This window comes from Colossoma macropomum, unplaced genomic scaffold (genome assembly GCF_904425465.1).
Source record: "Colossoma macropomum unplaced genomic scaffold, Colossoma_macropomum, whole genome shotgun sequence".
In the NCBI taxonomy this organism is placed as follows: Eukaryota; Metazoa; Chordata; class Actinopteri; order Characiformes; family Serrasalmidae; genus Colossoma; species Colossoma macropomum.
Window position 1 is genome coordinate 33,469,200 of NW_023494805.1, and position 13,536 is coordinate 33,482,735.

At 37.3% G+C, this 13,536-nt stretch overlaps 1 gene segment (V, D, J or C); it reads left to right on the top strand.

Moving 5' to 3' along the window:
* Nucleotides 1–11,988: 11,988 nt before the first annotated feature.
* On the top strand, nt 11,989–13,536 carry LOC118825412. The segment is given in 5 exon segments: nt 11,989–12,067; nt 12,292–12,660; nt 12,939–12,983; nt 13,242–13,343; nt 13,487–13,536. Coding segments are annotated over 5 exon segments (615 nt in total).

Genomic DNA, 13,536 nt, shown 5'->3' on the forward strand with positions numbered 1-13,536 from the left:
TGATATCTTTTCTATGCACATCATGTTTGTGCAAGCAAAAACCTTCTTGCAGGTGCTTTGCTGTCATACAGGGTTTGTTTTGTCTTTCTGGCCAGAACACAAGCAGTTCTGAGAGCTTTTTTGGTGTTCCAGATTTTGCCTTGACAGTTCCCCTTAAGTGCCATTTGATGACATTTCAGATAGTGGAAATTGCTAGTTGGAAGCACCTTGATACCTTTAAATAGCGCTCCTCTGCTTTATAGGCATCAATTAGCTTCATTTCCAGATGCTCAGTCAGTTGCTTAGATGAGTCCACAGTTGTTGAGCAATAGCACTTTAATGCAAAAGTGTCCAAATATTTGCACATGCCACAATTACTTTATTTATTTATTTATTTTTTTTAGTTTTTTAAGAAAAAAATGCTGCAAGAATTGCATCTATTTTAACAGAATATACTATTTCATCTCAAAGGTTCAGACGTGTGTGTGTGAAACAGGCTTCAATGAGCATGCAATATGTGGCTGCGAATTGCATTATTATTTCCCACATCGATTTTTTTTAAACCATATAACCCCATGTAGAATGTTTTTAGAGGAAAGAACTTTCATTATCACAAACTAGTCACTAATCTTTTACTTTCTGTTTGATCATGAGCTTGCTGATGGCTCCACTATTTCTCTGCACCTTTTAAACCCAGCACCTCACGAGTGTGCAATATTGTAGTTAGCAGGTGTTTAGCAACAGCCTTAGTAAACAATCTCTTAATTTCAGGGGCATTGTGAGGGCACACTGCAGTCAAATCAAGGCACATTTTGCACTGCACTGTGCTGTATGTACATCTGGCCCTCAGTCATCTCCACATATTTTGTATAATAGGTGTGCTCTAGAGTGAAGGGTTAAATGATGATGATGTTTAATATGTGGCTTCTCTTGTTAAACAGAAGACAGAAGAAGTAAATTACGCGGCTCTGACCTTCGGCAACAAACAGAGAAGAACTGTACAGAAGAGAACCAGTGTGGACAACACGGTCATATATGGGGCTGTACGACACCAAGAAGAACTATAGCTCACAGCAAAGACAAGTGCATATCTTTATGCAAATGTAATGCTAATGCAAATTACAATGTATGTCTTCACAAAGTTCTGTAATATCAACCTTCATATGATTTTAGCATTCGCCCTTTATGAAAGCCAAGCCACTTTTAGCAATGTGAGGTAATTAGTCATTATAGCCTCCCTGATTAAATTAAATGTTTTGACAGAGAATGTGAAATGTTGCAAAAGAAATTAAATTAGAAAAAAGCCATTTATTTTTCAGATGTGTTTACAACTGAGTGGGGGGTTTAGCATGTTGTCTGTCCGTCTGCAGTCTCTATGGGAATTAAGTGTATGAAACTGTAATAAACTATTGGTCAGATTCATACAATGCAATGTCAGATTAAGAGCAAACAACACTGTAGTAACAATTTCCCGTTCATAAATGTGTCATCAGCCTATTTTACCAAATCAAATGACCAACCTCTGGCCTTTTCTCTAAAATGCTTTCTGTGTGCATGTGCTGTTAGTGATTCATAATAGAACACCACTTCACAAAACAGAACACCAGAACTAATCCCTGGCAAGAAGCTAATGGAGGATTAAATTATATTTCTACAATGTCACATGTTGGGTCACACATGCAAGTTATCAACAGCATCCAATCAGTGGATTAACCAAGGTAAACCTTTATACACACTATATGGCCACTCTAAGTGGACACCTCTCCTAACTATTGACTCTAGGTGTTTAAACCACATCCATTGCTAATAGGAGTATAAAATCAAGCACACAGCCATGCAATCTCCATAGACAAACATTGGCAGTAGAACTGGTCATAACTGACAAGCTCAGTGACCTTAACCATAGCACTGTCATAGGATGTCATCTTTGCAACAATTCCGTTTGTGAAATGTCTGTCCAGCTAAATCTGCCCTGGTCAACTGGAAGTGGTATTCTTGCAAAATGGAAGTGTCAAGAAGTAACAACCCAGTAATGAAGCAGTTTGCCATGCAAATTTACAGACGCTGCAAAATGCTGAAGTATGTAGCACGTACAAATCACCTATCCTCTAACGTATCACTCACTACAGACCTCCAAATTGCATCCAGAAGCAACATCAGCACAAGAACTGTGCATTGGGAACTTCATGAAATAGGTTTCTATGGTCGAGCAGCTACACACAAGCCAGGTCTCTATGCACAAAGACAAGCGTTAGCTGGAGTTGTGTAAAGCACACTGTGAGTTATTTATTTTTTTTTTTTACATCACGCGGCTACATTGTGTAAAAAAGTGTAAAAAATTTATGATGCTTGGATCAACATGCTCCAAAATCAATTGAAATAATACCTCTTTATACTGACTTACATTGAAAGTAAAGAACGTTTCTGTCTTCTCCTGTAAATTTACTATTTTGAAGATATATGTTTTTCTTTGGACAACAATAAAATATAGGAGAAGAGTATTAAAGCATTAAGCCACGAGAGGCTGTGCATTACCATGATGTTACCACAGTTGCCCCCACCACCAATTTGCTTGCTGGCCAATAATAAGGTTGCATGTAAAATGTCCCACACAAACCTTTCCTTCAGGCTAAGAACAGATTGAATTTGAGATGAATTTAGGGTCTTATTTAGGGTCTTATCTAAGCCAACTTCAAAATGACTGGATTAGTATGTTTTAACTTTTATTATCATGACCCAGAGTTAGTACACATACTTATTACCTGTCAATGTATGTAACATTGATGTAAAATCTACCTAGGGTACTAATAAAAGTTTAAACAATATAGGTTTGGAAAATTTCTTTGGCCCAGAGAACAGCAGGTCCATTATTTCCATAAACAATCTGAAAGGTTGACTCGTCCACAATATGTTTCCACTTTGCATCAGTCCATTTCAGAGGACCCTAGAGCCCAGAAAATCAAGGGTGTTTAAGGACACTGTTGACATATGACTTCCACTGTGCATAGCGCAGTCTTAACTTCCTTATGTGGATGCAGTGACAAACAGTGTTTATTAGCAGCGGTTTGTCAAAGTGTTTCCAAGTCCATGTGGTTTTTAATGCAGTGCCATCTGGGGGATCGAAAGTGACGGCTATTAGTTTGTAGATTTCGAGTTTTCCAGATTACCTGAATATTTAAGTAATATTATTGGGTGAAATACCTACATAATTGTTGTTCCTAAACAGTTGGGCTATTGGCTGGTTTCATTTTTGGCAAAGTGGTGAGCCTTGACCCATCCTTGCTCATAAAGGACTAGGCTTTTTCTTGGTGCTCTTTTTATACCCAAGGATCATTACATCACCCTATTGTAAATGTTTTCTGAACACTTAACAATGTTCCTAGTCTTAATTTTTGTCTTGTCAATTTTAAAAGTTTTGGGAGTACAGACACATTGTGCTTAATACAAATTAGCGCCACATTTTAGGGACTTCAGAATTGAAACGGTAAGCGGGGTAGCAAGCACCACGTAGATCCGGCTCTATTCAGAACTTATGTTAATTCCAGATGTATTGCAAATGCACATTGCATTCACATTAACCACATTTTGCACTACTCTGTATGTATTTCTGGCTCTTTGTGAGCTCTAGAATTTTTCATCCACATATGTGGACAGTTCTGTTCCTTTTTAATATAGATGATACGGTATTTAGAAAAAAAACTTAGAAAAATGTAATGTTTTTTAAACAATAAATATCCATCACAGGGTTAATATGTGATTTCTTTTGTTAAACCAAACGACAGATTGATCACGGGCCAATCTAATTGACCAATCATCACAGTATTGTGTTGTGGCAGCCCTTCAGATGTAAAGACAAACACAGGCTATGGCAATATAAACACACTTGTAGACACTACAGCATTACTGTAACCGATGAAGAAGCATACTGACTCAAAATGGCAGCAGTTGGTATCACCCTCCTTACCTTCTTTGTTTAGTTATAAACATTTTTGTTGTCTTTTGGAAGGAATAAGAAAGTGATCCATGTTTACAAGGCTAACCAAAATTAATCAACTATGACACTCTCGCAAAAGTATAGTGATTATATCTTCTGTGACAGACTGAGGATCAGCCCTGTAGGGTATCAGTTAATGTTTTGATTAAGAGTGGGCTTACAGAGGACTGATCCTGTATCACCAGTCTACTGTGCACTTTCAGACTCTATGACCATCATCGTGTTTGTGCATCCCTTCTCCTGCTTTATTTTTCTCTGAAACATGATTACACTGTATGAGTATCTGCTTTATGCTCTGAATTACAAGCTCAGGCAGCCCTTTTTTAACACTGTAAACCCCCCTCTCAAAAAAAAAATTGCTTCTTGGCCAATCATACAACTGCATGCAAAACCATCAATGTCCCGCCCCACGCCTTTCCTTCAGACTAAGAACAGACTGAATTTTAGATGAATTTATACTCAAAGACAGGAGGCTCTTCACTAACCCCACAGGGAAATGACTGGATTATTATATCTAACTACTCTTATCATGATCCAGTGTAAGTACACATGCTTATCACTTGTTAAATTGATCTAATATTTAAGATCTAATATCTGTCAACCTTGAATACTAAAGTAAAAGGTTTACTCACTAGAAGTTTGGAAATGAACAGTTTTAGAGTTTGTGATGTATAAGTAAAGTATTTCTGCATCCTGTCATTTTAAGGTGGTTCTGCTTTTGGAAGTTCTGTGTCACAGCTGGAGTCAACAGTGGGAGTACAGCCTGGACACTCCACCAGTCTCGAGTGCCACGTTCAGCCAGATGGGCATTTTTATGTATTTTGGATCAGATTTTCTCTTAATAAATCTCCAGTCTGTATAGCTACAGCTAAAACGTTTGCAAAAGAAGTGATAATGTGTGAACAGTTTAAAAATAATTCCAGAACCAAAGTCACATGGAACAAAAACACTTTCAAATTGTCATTTTCATCAGTGGAACAAACAGATGTCGCAACATACTTCTGCGGGACATACGATTTTGGGGAGTTTTTTTTTGGAAAAGGGACTAAGTTGACCCTTGAAGAAGACACTGAGGGTGAGTATGAAAAAGCAAGAATTTAGACCCTAACATGAGTCAGTGACAAAAAGTCATTTTTAGCATTGTTTTGAAAACTGAAAACAAAATGCCAAAATGTTTGATGTCTTATAGATTCAGAATCTTCAGTCCTTGTTGCTCTGCACCCATCACTTTATTTGCATACTTTTCTTAGGATGTACCCACTCAAGTCCAGCTTTTTACAGTATTTATATGTTTGCTTATTGATGACAACTTTGTTACTTGTAAATGCTGATCTCTTTTACAGCTGTTTCACCAAACACACCAATCAAAAATAATGAAAAAAAAAATGGTGAGTGTGATCTGATCATCCACTCCTGTCATACTTACTCCTTCTAAACTTATTTGTCCTCTTTTGTTCTCAAGTTATTTGGCTGGGAATTAGCACCACTAGATTATTCATTTAAAATATATCATAACGTATCAAACATAATTGAAATGTAGTTTATATGACATGAACTAAAAAATTATCTATATCTCACATTTCATAATTTTTTTCTTGCTAGGACAAATGCAAGTGTTTGAATACTTAGTACCAGCATTAGCAACAACTAATGTTGCATCACTATGTGTCATCATTTGGCTCTGTCTCCTCTTAAAGAAGAACAGATCAGGTAAGCTATAGAGAAGCAACAACATGCATATTTATCCACATATTAAAAAATTATAGTGGGGAATTATTGATTTGTTTAAGAATGTGAAATTTATCTCATGTATAGCCATGTTGAAAAGATACATTATACTTAGTAATTCTACTGTTTATTGTAATATTACTGAATTAATGTTGTCAGTTATCTTGCTCACAGAAACATCTTGCACATTTTTCTTGCAGGTGTAACAGATGAAGTCAAGGGTGCAGGCGACAAAGTAAGTGGTAGTTAAATGTGAATTGATGTAATAAATAGCTGTACAATGATAATCAATGAAAACCCTCAGGGCCCGTTGTACTAATTTATTTGCGTCAGTCTCAGGCACAAATCAGATGCAGCCCATGTTATATATGAAACTGATGTACAAGTCTAAATGTGCAGGATCTTTCTCTCTTTCATTTATACGTATTTGAGGGACAATCCCACAAAATGGGTGAACTGGAAGTGCAGCTGATACCGTATTCCAGTTTAGTGTGGAATTTTCTAGAACATAGAACACATATCAGATGTTGAAAGTGAGACATTTTACCATTTCATGAAAAAAAATAACTGATTTAGAACTTGCTGGTAACAACACATCTCAAAAACATTGGGACAGGGGCAACGAAAGGCTGGAAAAATAAGTGGTACTAATAAAAAAACAGGTGGAGGAGCAATTTACAACTAACCCACATGACTGGGTATAAAGAGAGCATTTCAGAGAGGCAGAGTCTCTCAGAAACAAAATTGGGCAGAGGTTCACCAATCTGCGAAAAACTGCGTCTGAAAATTGAGGAACAATTTCAGAAAAATGTTCCTCAACAAAAACTTGCGAAGGCTTTGGACATCCCACCATCTACAGTACATAATATCATCAAAAGATTCAGATAATCTGGAGAAATCCCTGTACACAAGGGACAAGGGTGATATTGGATGCTTATGATCTTCGGGCCCTCAGGCGGCACTGCACTGAAAACAGGCATGATTCTATACTGGAAATCACTGTATGGGCTCAGGAACACTTCCAGTAATTATTGTCTGTAAACTCAGTTATCCACAAATCCACAAATCCAAGTTAAGGCTGTATCATGCAAAGAAGAAGCCATATGTCAACACGATCCAGAAACACCGCCATCTTCTCTGGGCCAAAGCTCATTTAAAATGGACTGAGGCAAAATGGAAAACTGTTCTGTGGTCAGATGAATCAAAATTTGAACTTCTTTTTGGAAACCATGGACGCCGTGTCCTGTGGACTCAAGAGGAGCAGGACCATCCAGCTTGTTATCAGCGCACAGTTCAAAAGCCTGCATCTCTGATGGTATGGGGCTGCATTAGTGCCTATGGCGTGGGCAGCTTACACATCTGGAAAGGTGTTTCAGCAAGACAATGCCAAATCACATACTGCATCCATCACAACAGCATGGCTTCACAGAAGAAGAGTCCGGGTTCTGAACTGGCCTCCCAGCACTCCAGACCTTTCACCAATCGAAAATATTTGGCGCATTATGAAACAAAAAATCCGGCATAGAAGACCCAGGACTGTTGAGCAGCTAGAATCCTACATCAGACAAGAATGGGACAACATTCCTCTCCCAGAACTCCGGCAATTGGTCTCCTCACTTCCCAGACGTTTACAGACTGTTGTTAAAAGAAGAGGGGATGCTACACAATGGTAGACACGGCCCTGTCTCAACTTTTTTGAGACGCGTTGCTGCCATCAAGTTATAAATGAGTAAATGTTTTTCATGTAATGGTAAAATGTCTCACTTTAAACATCTCTGTTCTATGTTCTTTTGTGAATAAATATGGGTCTATGAGATTTGCAAATCATTATTCTGTTTTAATTTTCATTTATTTACATTTTACCCAGTGTCACAACTTTTTTGGAATTGGGGTTGTATTTAAAAAATATAGATTTTTTGCAAATCTCTGCAAATGTTAATGCACAGTTACTTTGTAATTGATTAACTTATTTACATATTACATATGTACATATATACCTATGGCAGTTTGCAAACACTTTTTGTAGACAGCTAGGAGTCTTTTCTTTAAGGAATTTCACCCACTCTTTCTTGCAGAACGCTTCTAGTTCTGTGATATTTTTGGTCCATCTTCCATACGCATGTTTAAGATCTACCCACAGAATTTCAATTATGTTCAAGTGAGGCCAGTTTTGTTTCATCTTCATTTTCTTGACTGGTTGTGTCACATTTCCAGAATTTGTTGATGTTTTGTTCCTGTGCCACTGGCTGCCATACAACCACAAAGCATAACAGTTCTATGCTTAACAGTCTGCAAGGTGTTGCGTTCATCAAACACTGCTCCTTTTTAATCCAGCATAAAGGTGTTAGTTGTGGCCAAAAGGTTCAGTCTTTAAGTCCACAGCACTTGTTTCCAAAATGCCTCTGGCTTATTTAAATGTTAATTGCATACTTCAGAAGCTGACTTTTATGATAAGGTTGCAGGTCAAGTTTTCTTTTGATAGCTCTTCCATGTTTGTGCAAGCAATGCTACACAGTAGAACAGTGCACCAACACTCTTTGCACATGCCACAACTGCTATTTCACTTTCTTCCAAGTTAATCAAATATAAGGTAACTTTGCACTAACATTTTCTGAAAAAAACTGTTTGCTGATGTTTGCAGATGTTTTACTTCTCACTATACTCATTATAAAATCAGCAAAATATGTGATTGGGCCAGGGGTAACCAAACTTGCATACAACTGGATTTTAAAAGATTAACATTATTATAACATACCTCACTATTTTAGCTCTCACGATCAGATGTATGTGTGTGAAATGTGCTGCAATGAGAATGCAATATGCATTTGCAATCTGTGTGCTGTTGCTTATAAATCTGTATATTTGAGCTTTAAAACTTTTTTTTTCCGTAGTTTTATTACATTTTAATGTTGTGACTTGTACAACTGATGTATGACAGTAGATATCAACTTAATTTTAGCCACAAAGAACACAAGTAAATGCTTCCTTCAGGTGCCTTCATACTTAAGAAACTCCTTTTCCTTAGAATACAATAGTGTTTTTACAGACATGTTGATGCACAAGGGATTAATATAACTTAAGTTTCTGTCTATTTCTGAGGCCGGAATGTATATTCTATAAAAATGATTGATATGGCACATTCGGACCAGACTAAAATTAATAAGAAATGACAGTAAAAATTAGATTACCCCACCTCCTCACATAAAACTAATGCCATCTGAATAGGGCTTTAGTAAACAAACCATTCATTACCTGTGTATTATAAGCGTATATTGCACTTGCATCATGGCACAATTTGCACTACGCTGTATGTACATCTGGTCACTGAGCTCTACATATTAAATTGGATTAGTGTACTGTCTAAGAAATGATTGAATGATGATATTTAATATGTTTAATATTCTCTTGTTAAACAAAGGCAGATGAAGTAAACTATGCTGCTCTGACCTTTGGCAACAAACAGAGGAGAACGGTACAGAGGAGGACCAATGTGGACACCACAGTCATATACGGAGCTGTACAACATCAAGAAGAATTATAACGCACAGGAGAAAACAGTGCATATCTCAAAGTACAGAGTACAATGTACATATTTATAAAGTTCTGTTAAATCCCTGCATTGTGTAAACTCTGATGCTTTGTGAAAGCCAAGACTCTCTTGGCAACATGAGATAAATTAGTCATTATAGCTCCCCCAATTACATTTGTCTGATACAGAATGTAAAATGTGTGATAAATGAAAATGAGACACAGTTCTTTTCTTTGTAGACAGTGCTCTTAGATGAGTTTTGACCTGAATGTGCGGTTTAGCATTTTGTCTGTTGCCCCTACATCCACCAACTATGTGTATGACATTGTAGTTGCAATATAAAGGCCAGATTCATAAAATGCACTGCCAGATTTAATGTGATGTGAGAAGCAAATATGTTGCATATGTTATATTTTCTCACTCATAAACAAGAACTACTGGCTCGTTTCACAGTTAGATATGTGACACAAGAACACTTTTCCCTTGTGCATGCACCATTAGTGATTCATAAAAGAATATCACTTCAGAAAACGCAACACCTGAACTGGTGCAATGGTAAATTGCACCAGTAAGAAGCCAAAGTGGATTGAATAATATCTCCGTAATGTTACAAGCATCATCACACATGCAAATTATGCATGTGCAACAAACTCTGTGGATTAAGCAAAGCAATGTTTACTTTGAGCATCATGGTAAACATCACAACTACTGTTGTAAGAGTTGCTATGTGTCAGCGCCTGTGCTTTGTGTGTTTTCTCTCCCCTCTCGGTCACTCTTCTCTTTCCTTCATACGTTGCTTGGTGTGTCAATCACAATTACCTCATGGACGTCATAGCTTTAGTCTCGCTATTTTTAGCCCCTGCTAGCTTCAGATCTCCTGATGGGCCTGTTAGCCTTTGTTAGCCAGGTCTCTTCCTGTTACTTCCTGTAGAGTGACTTTGTTGTTGGTCTGTAAATGTTTGTCGGGTTGTACTGGCTCTAAATTCACTTAACCTGCTGCTTTTCTCCTGGGAGGGAGGACAGGTTAGACTGTGCGTGCACCTACATTTACACCAGAAGGTATGTCACTGTCTAAGCACACTAGATCAGAGGCAGGTGCCACTCCCTGGGTGTTTTTCTTAGCTTGGCATAGAGTAGCAGCTAGAGTCCTCTTTAATGTTTTTGGCTAGGTAACGTAGCTGTTTAACTCTTAGCAAATAAGTCTGTCAGTACAATTTTCCTATAATAAACTGCTGTTTTTCTTTGTTTATAGCTTAACATGTTTGTATGTTTGACTCGTTTGTCTGTATAATAAACAGTTTTAGCAGTTTTATTTGCATCACACTGGTCTCAGCACCCGTAACAGGATGTAACAGGAGTCCATGAAGCTGAGCTCTTTGAGAAAAATTTCAGATTGCCATAAAAATGCAAAAATAGCAGCATACAGTTAATGTATTAAGGAGAGATCATGTGCATACAGTGATTTTACGACAGCTAAGAGATGCTGTATGACAAATTAGAAAATAAGCAATAAAATAAGCAACTACATAAATATCATTTAGATAATTCATTTAGCATAGAGCATAACAGTATATAAGCAGTTCTATCTCTATATATAAGTTTTCTTGGTTTTCCCGATCTTCCTCTGACTTCCAACAGTTCTCCTTAACTATAATTTCTTAATCACATTTTAAATTATCATTTTTTCCAATTGTATTTGTTTTAAGTTAATCAAATATAAAATTATTGCGCATAAAAACTGTTGAACTAGTAGCACAGATGTTTTATATTTTGAATATTTAATGTCCTCTTAATTCAGAGGATTCAGTAACATTCTGTAACAAAAGGGGCTAATCTGCATGTACAGAGTAGCTTTATTAAGGGCAATCCAAAACTTGTAGCCACAACAGCCAGGGGTCAAAAAACAGGCAGGGAGGCACAAACAAGGCAAATCCATAAACAAAAACAGGAAACAAAATAAGGGTCTAAACAAAGGAAAACAGCAACACAAAGAAGTCATGGCTCTGAAGGATCATTGCGCGACAGTTCGAACTGTTTGAGACGGATGAAACGATGGTCCTTCAGTGGAGCAGACTCAGCCTGGGGGGGGGGTTGGTTTATTAGTGATTATCAACATGAGTGATGTTCAATCACACCACTCTTCTCCTCTCCTGCTTCTTCTTCTCTGAAGTTCTTCTCTTATCCCCCTCCCTCTTTGCTCCTCTACTCCTTCATCCCAACCCTCTTTATTCATCATAACCACTCCCTCCTTCTTCACTCACTATCAACATGATCTTCACACTCTCCACCACCCTCTGGCACTCCCGTTTGACAATATCTGACTCTTTCCAGTCACTCTTGGTCTGCAACTGAAAATCTTCCAAGCCATGAACCTCAAATCTTTTCCTCTTTGCTCTGTCCCTCTGCTGGCTACATCACTCCCTAAACAACTGATGCTACCACCCTATTCCCAGACATCCCACCTGCTAACATCCAACATGTCATACCCTTTCACTCCATTCTAGTCTGTACTTGAGAATCCTCTAAGGTTCTGACTTCAGTATGTCCTCTTTATTCTGCCCCTCTGCCTGCTCCTTCACCGCCTGCAAGATCAGCACTACGAACCTTTCCCCTCAGGTTCAAAACTGCCCAACTCTACAATGTAATTGTAACCCTACTGGCCTATCAGATCACTGCGAGTAAAAATGGCAATGCTCCACCCCACCCCTTTCCTTTATGGTACAAGAAGCAGAATTTTAGATGAATTTACAGTAGAGGAGCGGAAGGTCCTCTTTGACCCAATCTGAATATGAATGCACTATTATATCTGACTTTTCTAGTTATGACCCAGAGTGTAGGTGAGTATATGCCTTTTACGTCTTCTTAAATCTTATTGCAGGAAAGTTTAAAGAACAAAAGAAAAAGTTTAACCTGTGAAGATGGAAATTAACATTCACAGAGTTTAGAGTGTAAGGATGTGAAATTATGAAATATTTGTGAAGTTACAAATATTAGATATCTTCATTTCTCTTGACGGAGGTTAATAGATAATCACTGTATTTGTGCATCCTGTCATTTTAAGGCGGACATGCGACTGAAACTTTCATCTTACAGAAGGACTCAACTGTGAGGGTCAAGCCTGGACTCCCCACCAGTCTCGAGTGCCACGTTCTGCTAGATGGGCTCTTTTCAATATTCTGGATGAAGATTCCTCTTAATGAAGCTCCAGTCTGTATAGCTACAGCTAAAGCATTTGTGGACGAGGTGGCAATGTGTAAGCAATTTGTAAACCATTCCAGAATCAAATCCATTTGGAAGCAAAAGACTTTCAATTTGTCATTTTCATCAGTGGAACACACAGATGTGGCAACATATTTTTGCGGAACGTTTAGTTACGGACATTTTTTCTTTGGAAAAGGGACTAAGCTGATCCTTGAAGAACATGCTGGTGGTGAGTATGAAACAATTCAGAAGACTGATTAACAGCTTTGTTTGAAAACATAAAGCAAATGACATTTCTGTTTGATTTTGTTATTACATATATTCAGGAAAATATAAATATATGTGTCATAGTTCTTCAGGATCTTTACTTTGGTCTTTGTTACTCTCAGTTTATTTGCATAATTTGAGATCTTCTTTAGGAAGTTTGAGTCTGGCTAATCTGCCATCTATGTTTGGTTTTCAAAATAAGATGAATTTATTACTTTATTATGTACATCTCTTTCACAGCAGTTTCACCAAACATGACAATTAAAGACAATGAAGTGACAGATGGTGGGTGTGAGCTGGTTATCATCTCTTGTCATACAATAAAATGTGTTTTCCTCTGAAGTTACTTTGCTGGGAATCAATACCATTGAATTATTATTATTTGCAGTGTAAAATGTACCATGATATGTTTAAATTACTAATTCAAATGTAGCTATTTTTGTATGTAGCTTTATATGACATGAACAGCAAAATAATAAAAAAAATCATTCAGAAGTATTTCAGTTAAATAATTGTCCTAAAAAATTTTTGTTGTGGCGCTAGGAAAAATGCAAGTGTCTGAATACCTCATTCCAGCATTAGCAGCAACTAACGGGGCATCAATACTTCTCTTCATTTGGCTCTTCTTAAAAAAGAACAGATCAGGTAAGAATGATTGTAAAAATGCTGCTACAAAGTAGCAACAACAATCTATATTTATCCACATATTAAAATAATACGGAACTGCAATTAAATTTTTATGTTGCAAATTGAAGGTCACATTACATATTCGCATATATTTCTTGCAGGTGTGACACATGAAGCCAAGGATGCAGATGACAAAGTATGTGGTAATTAA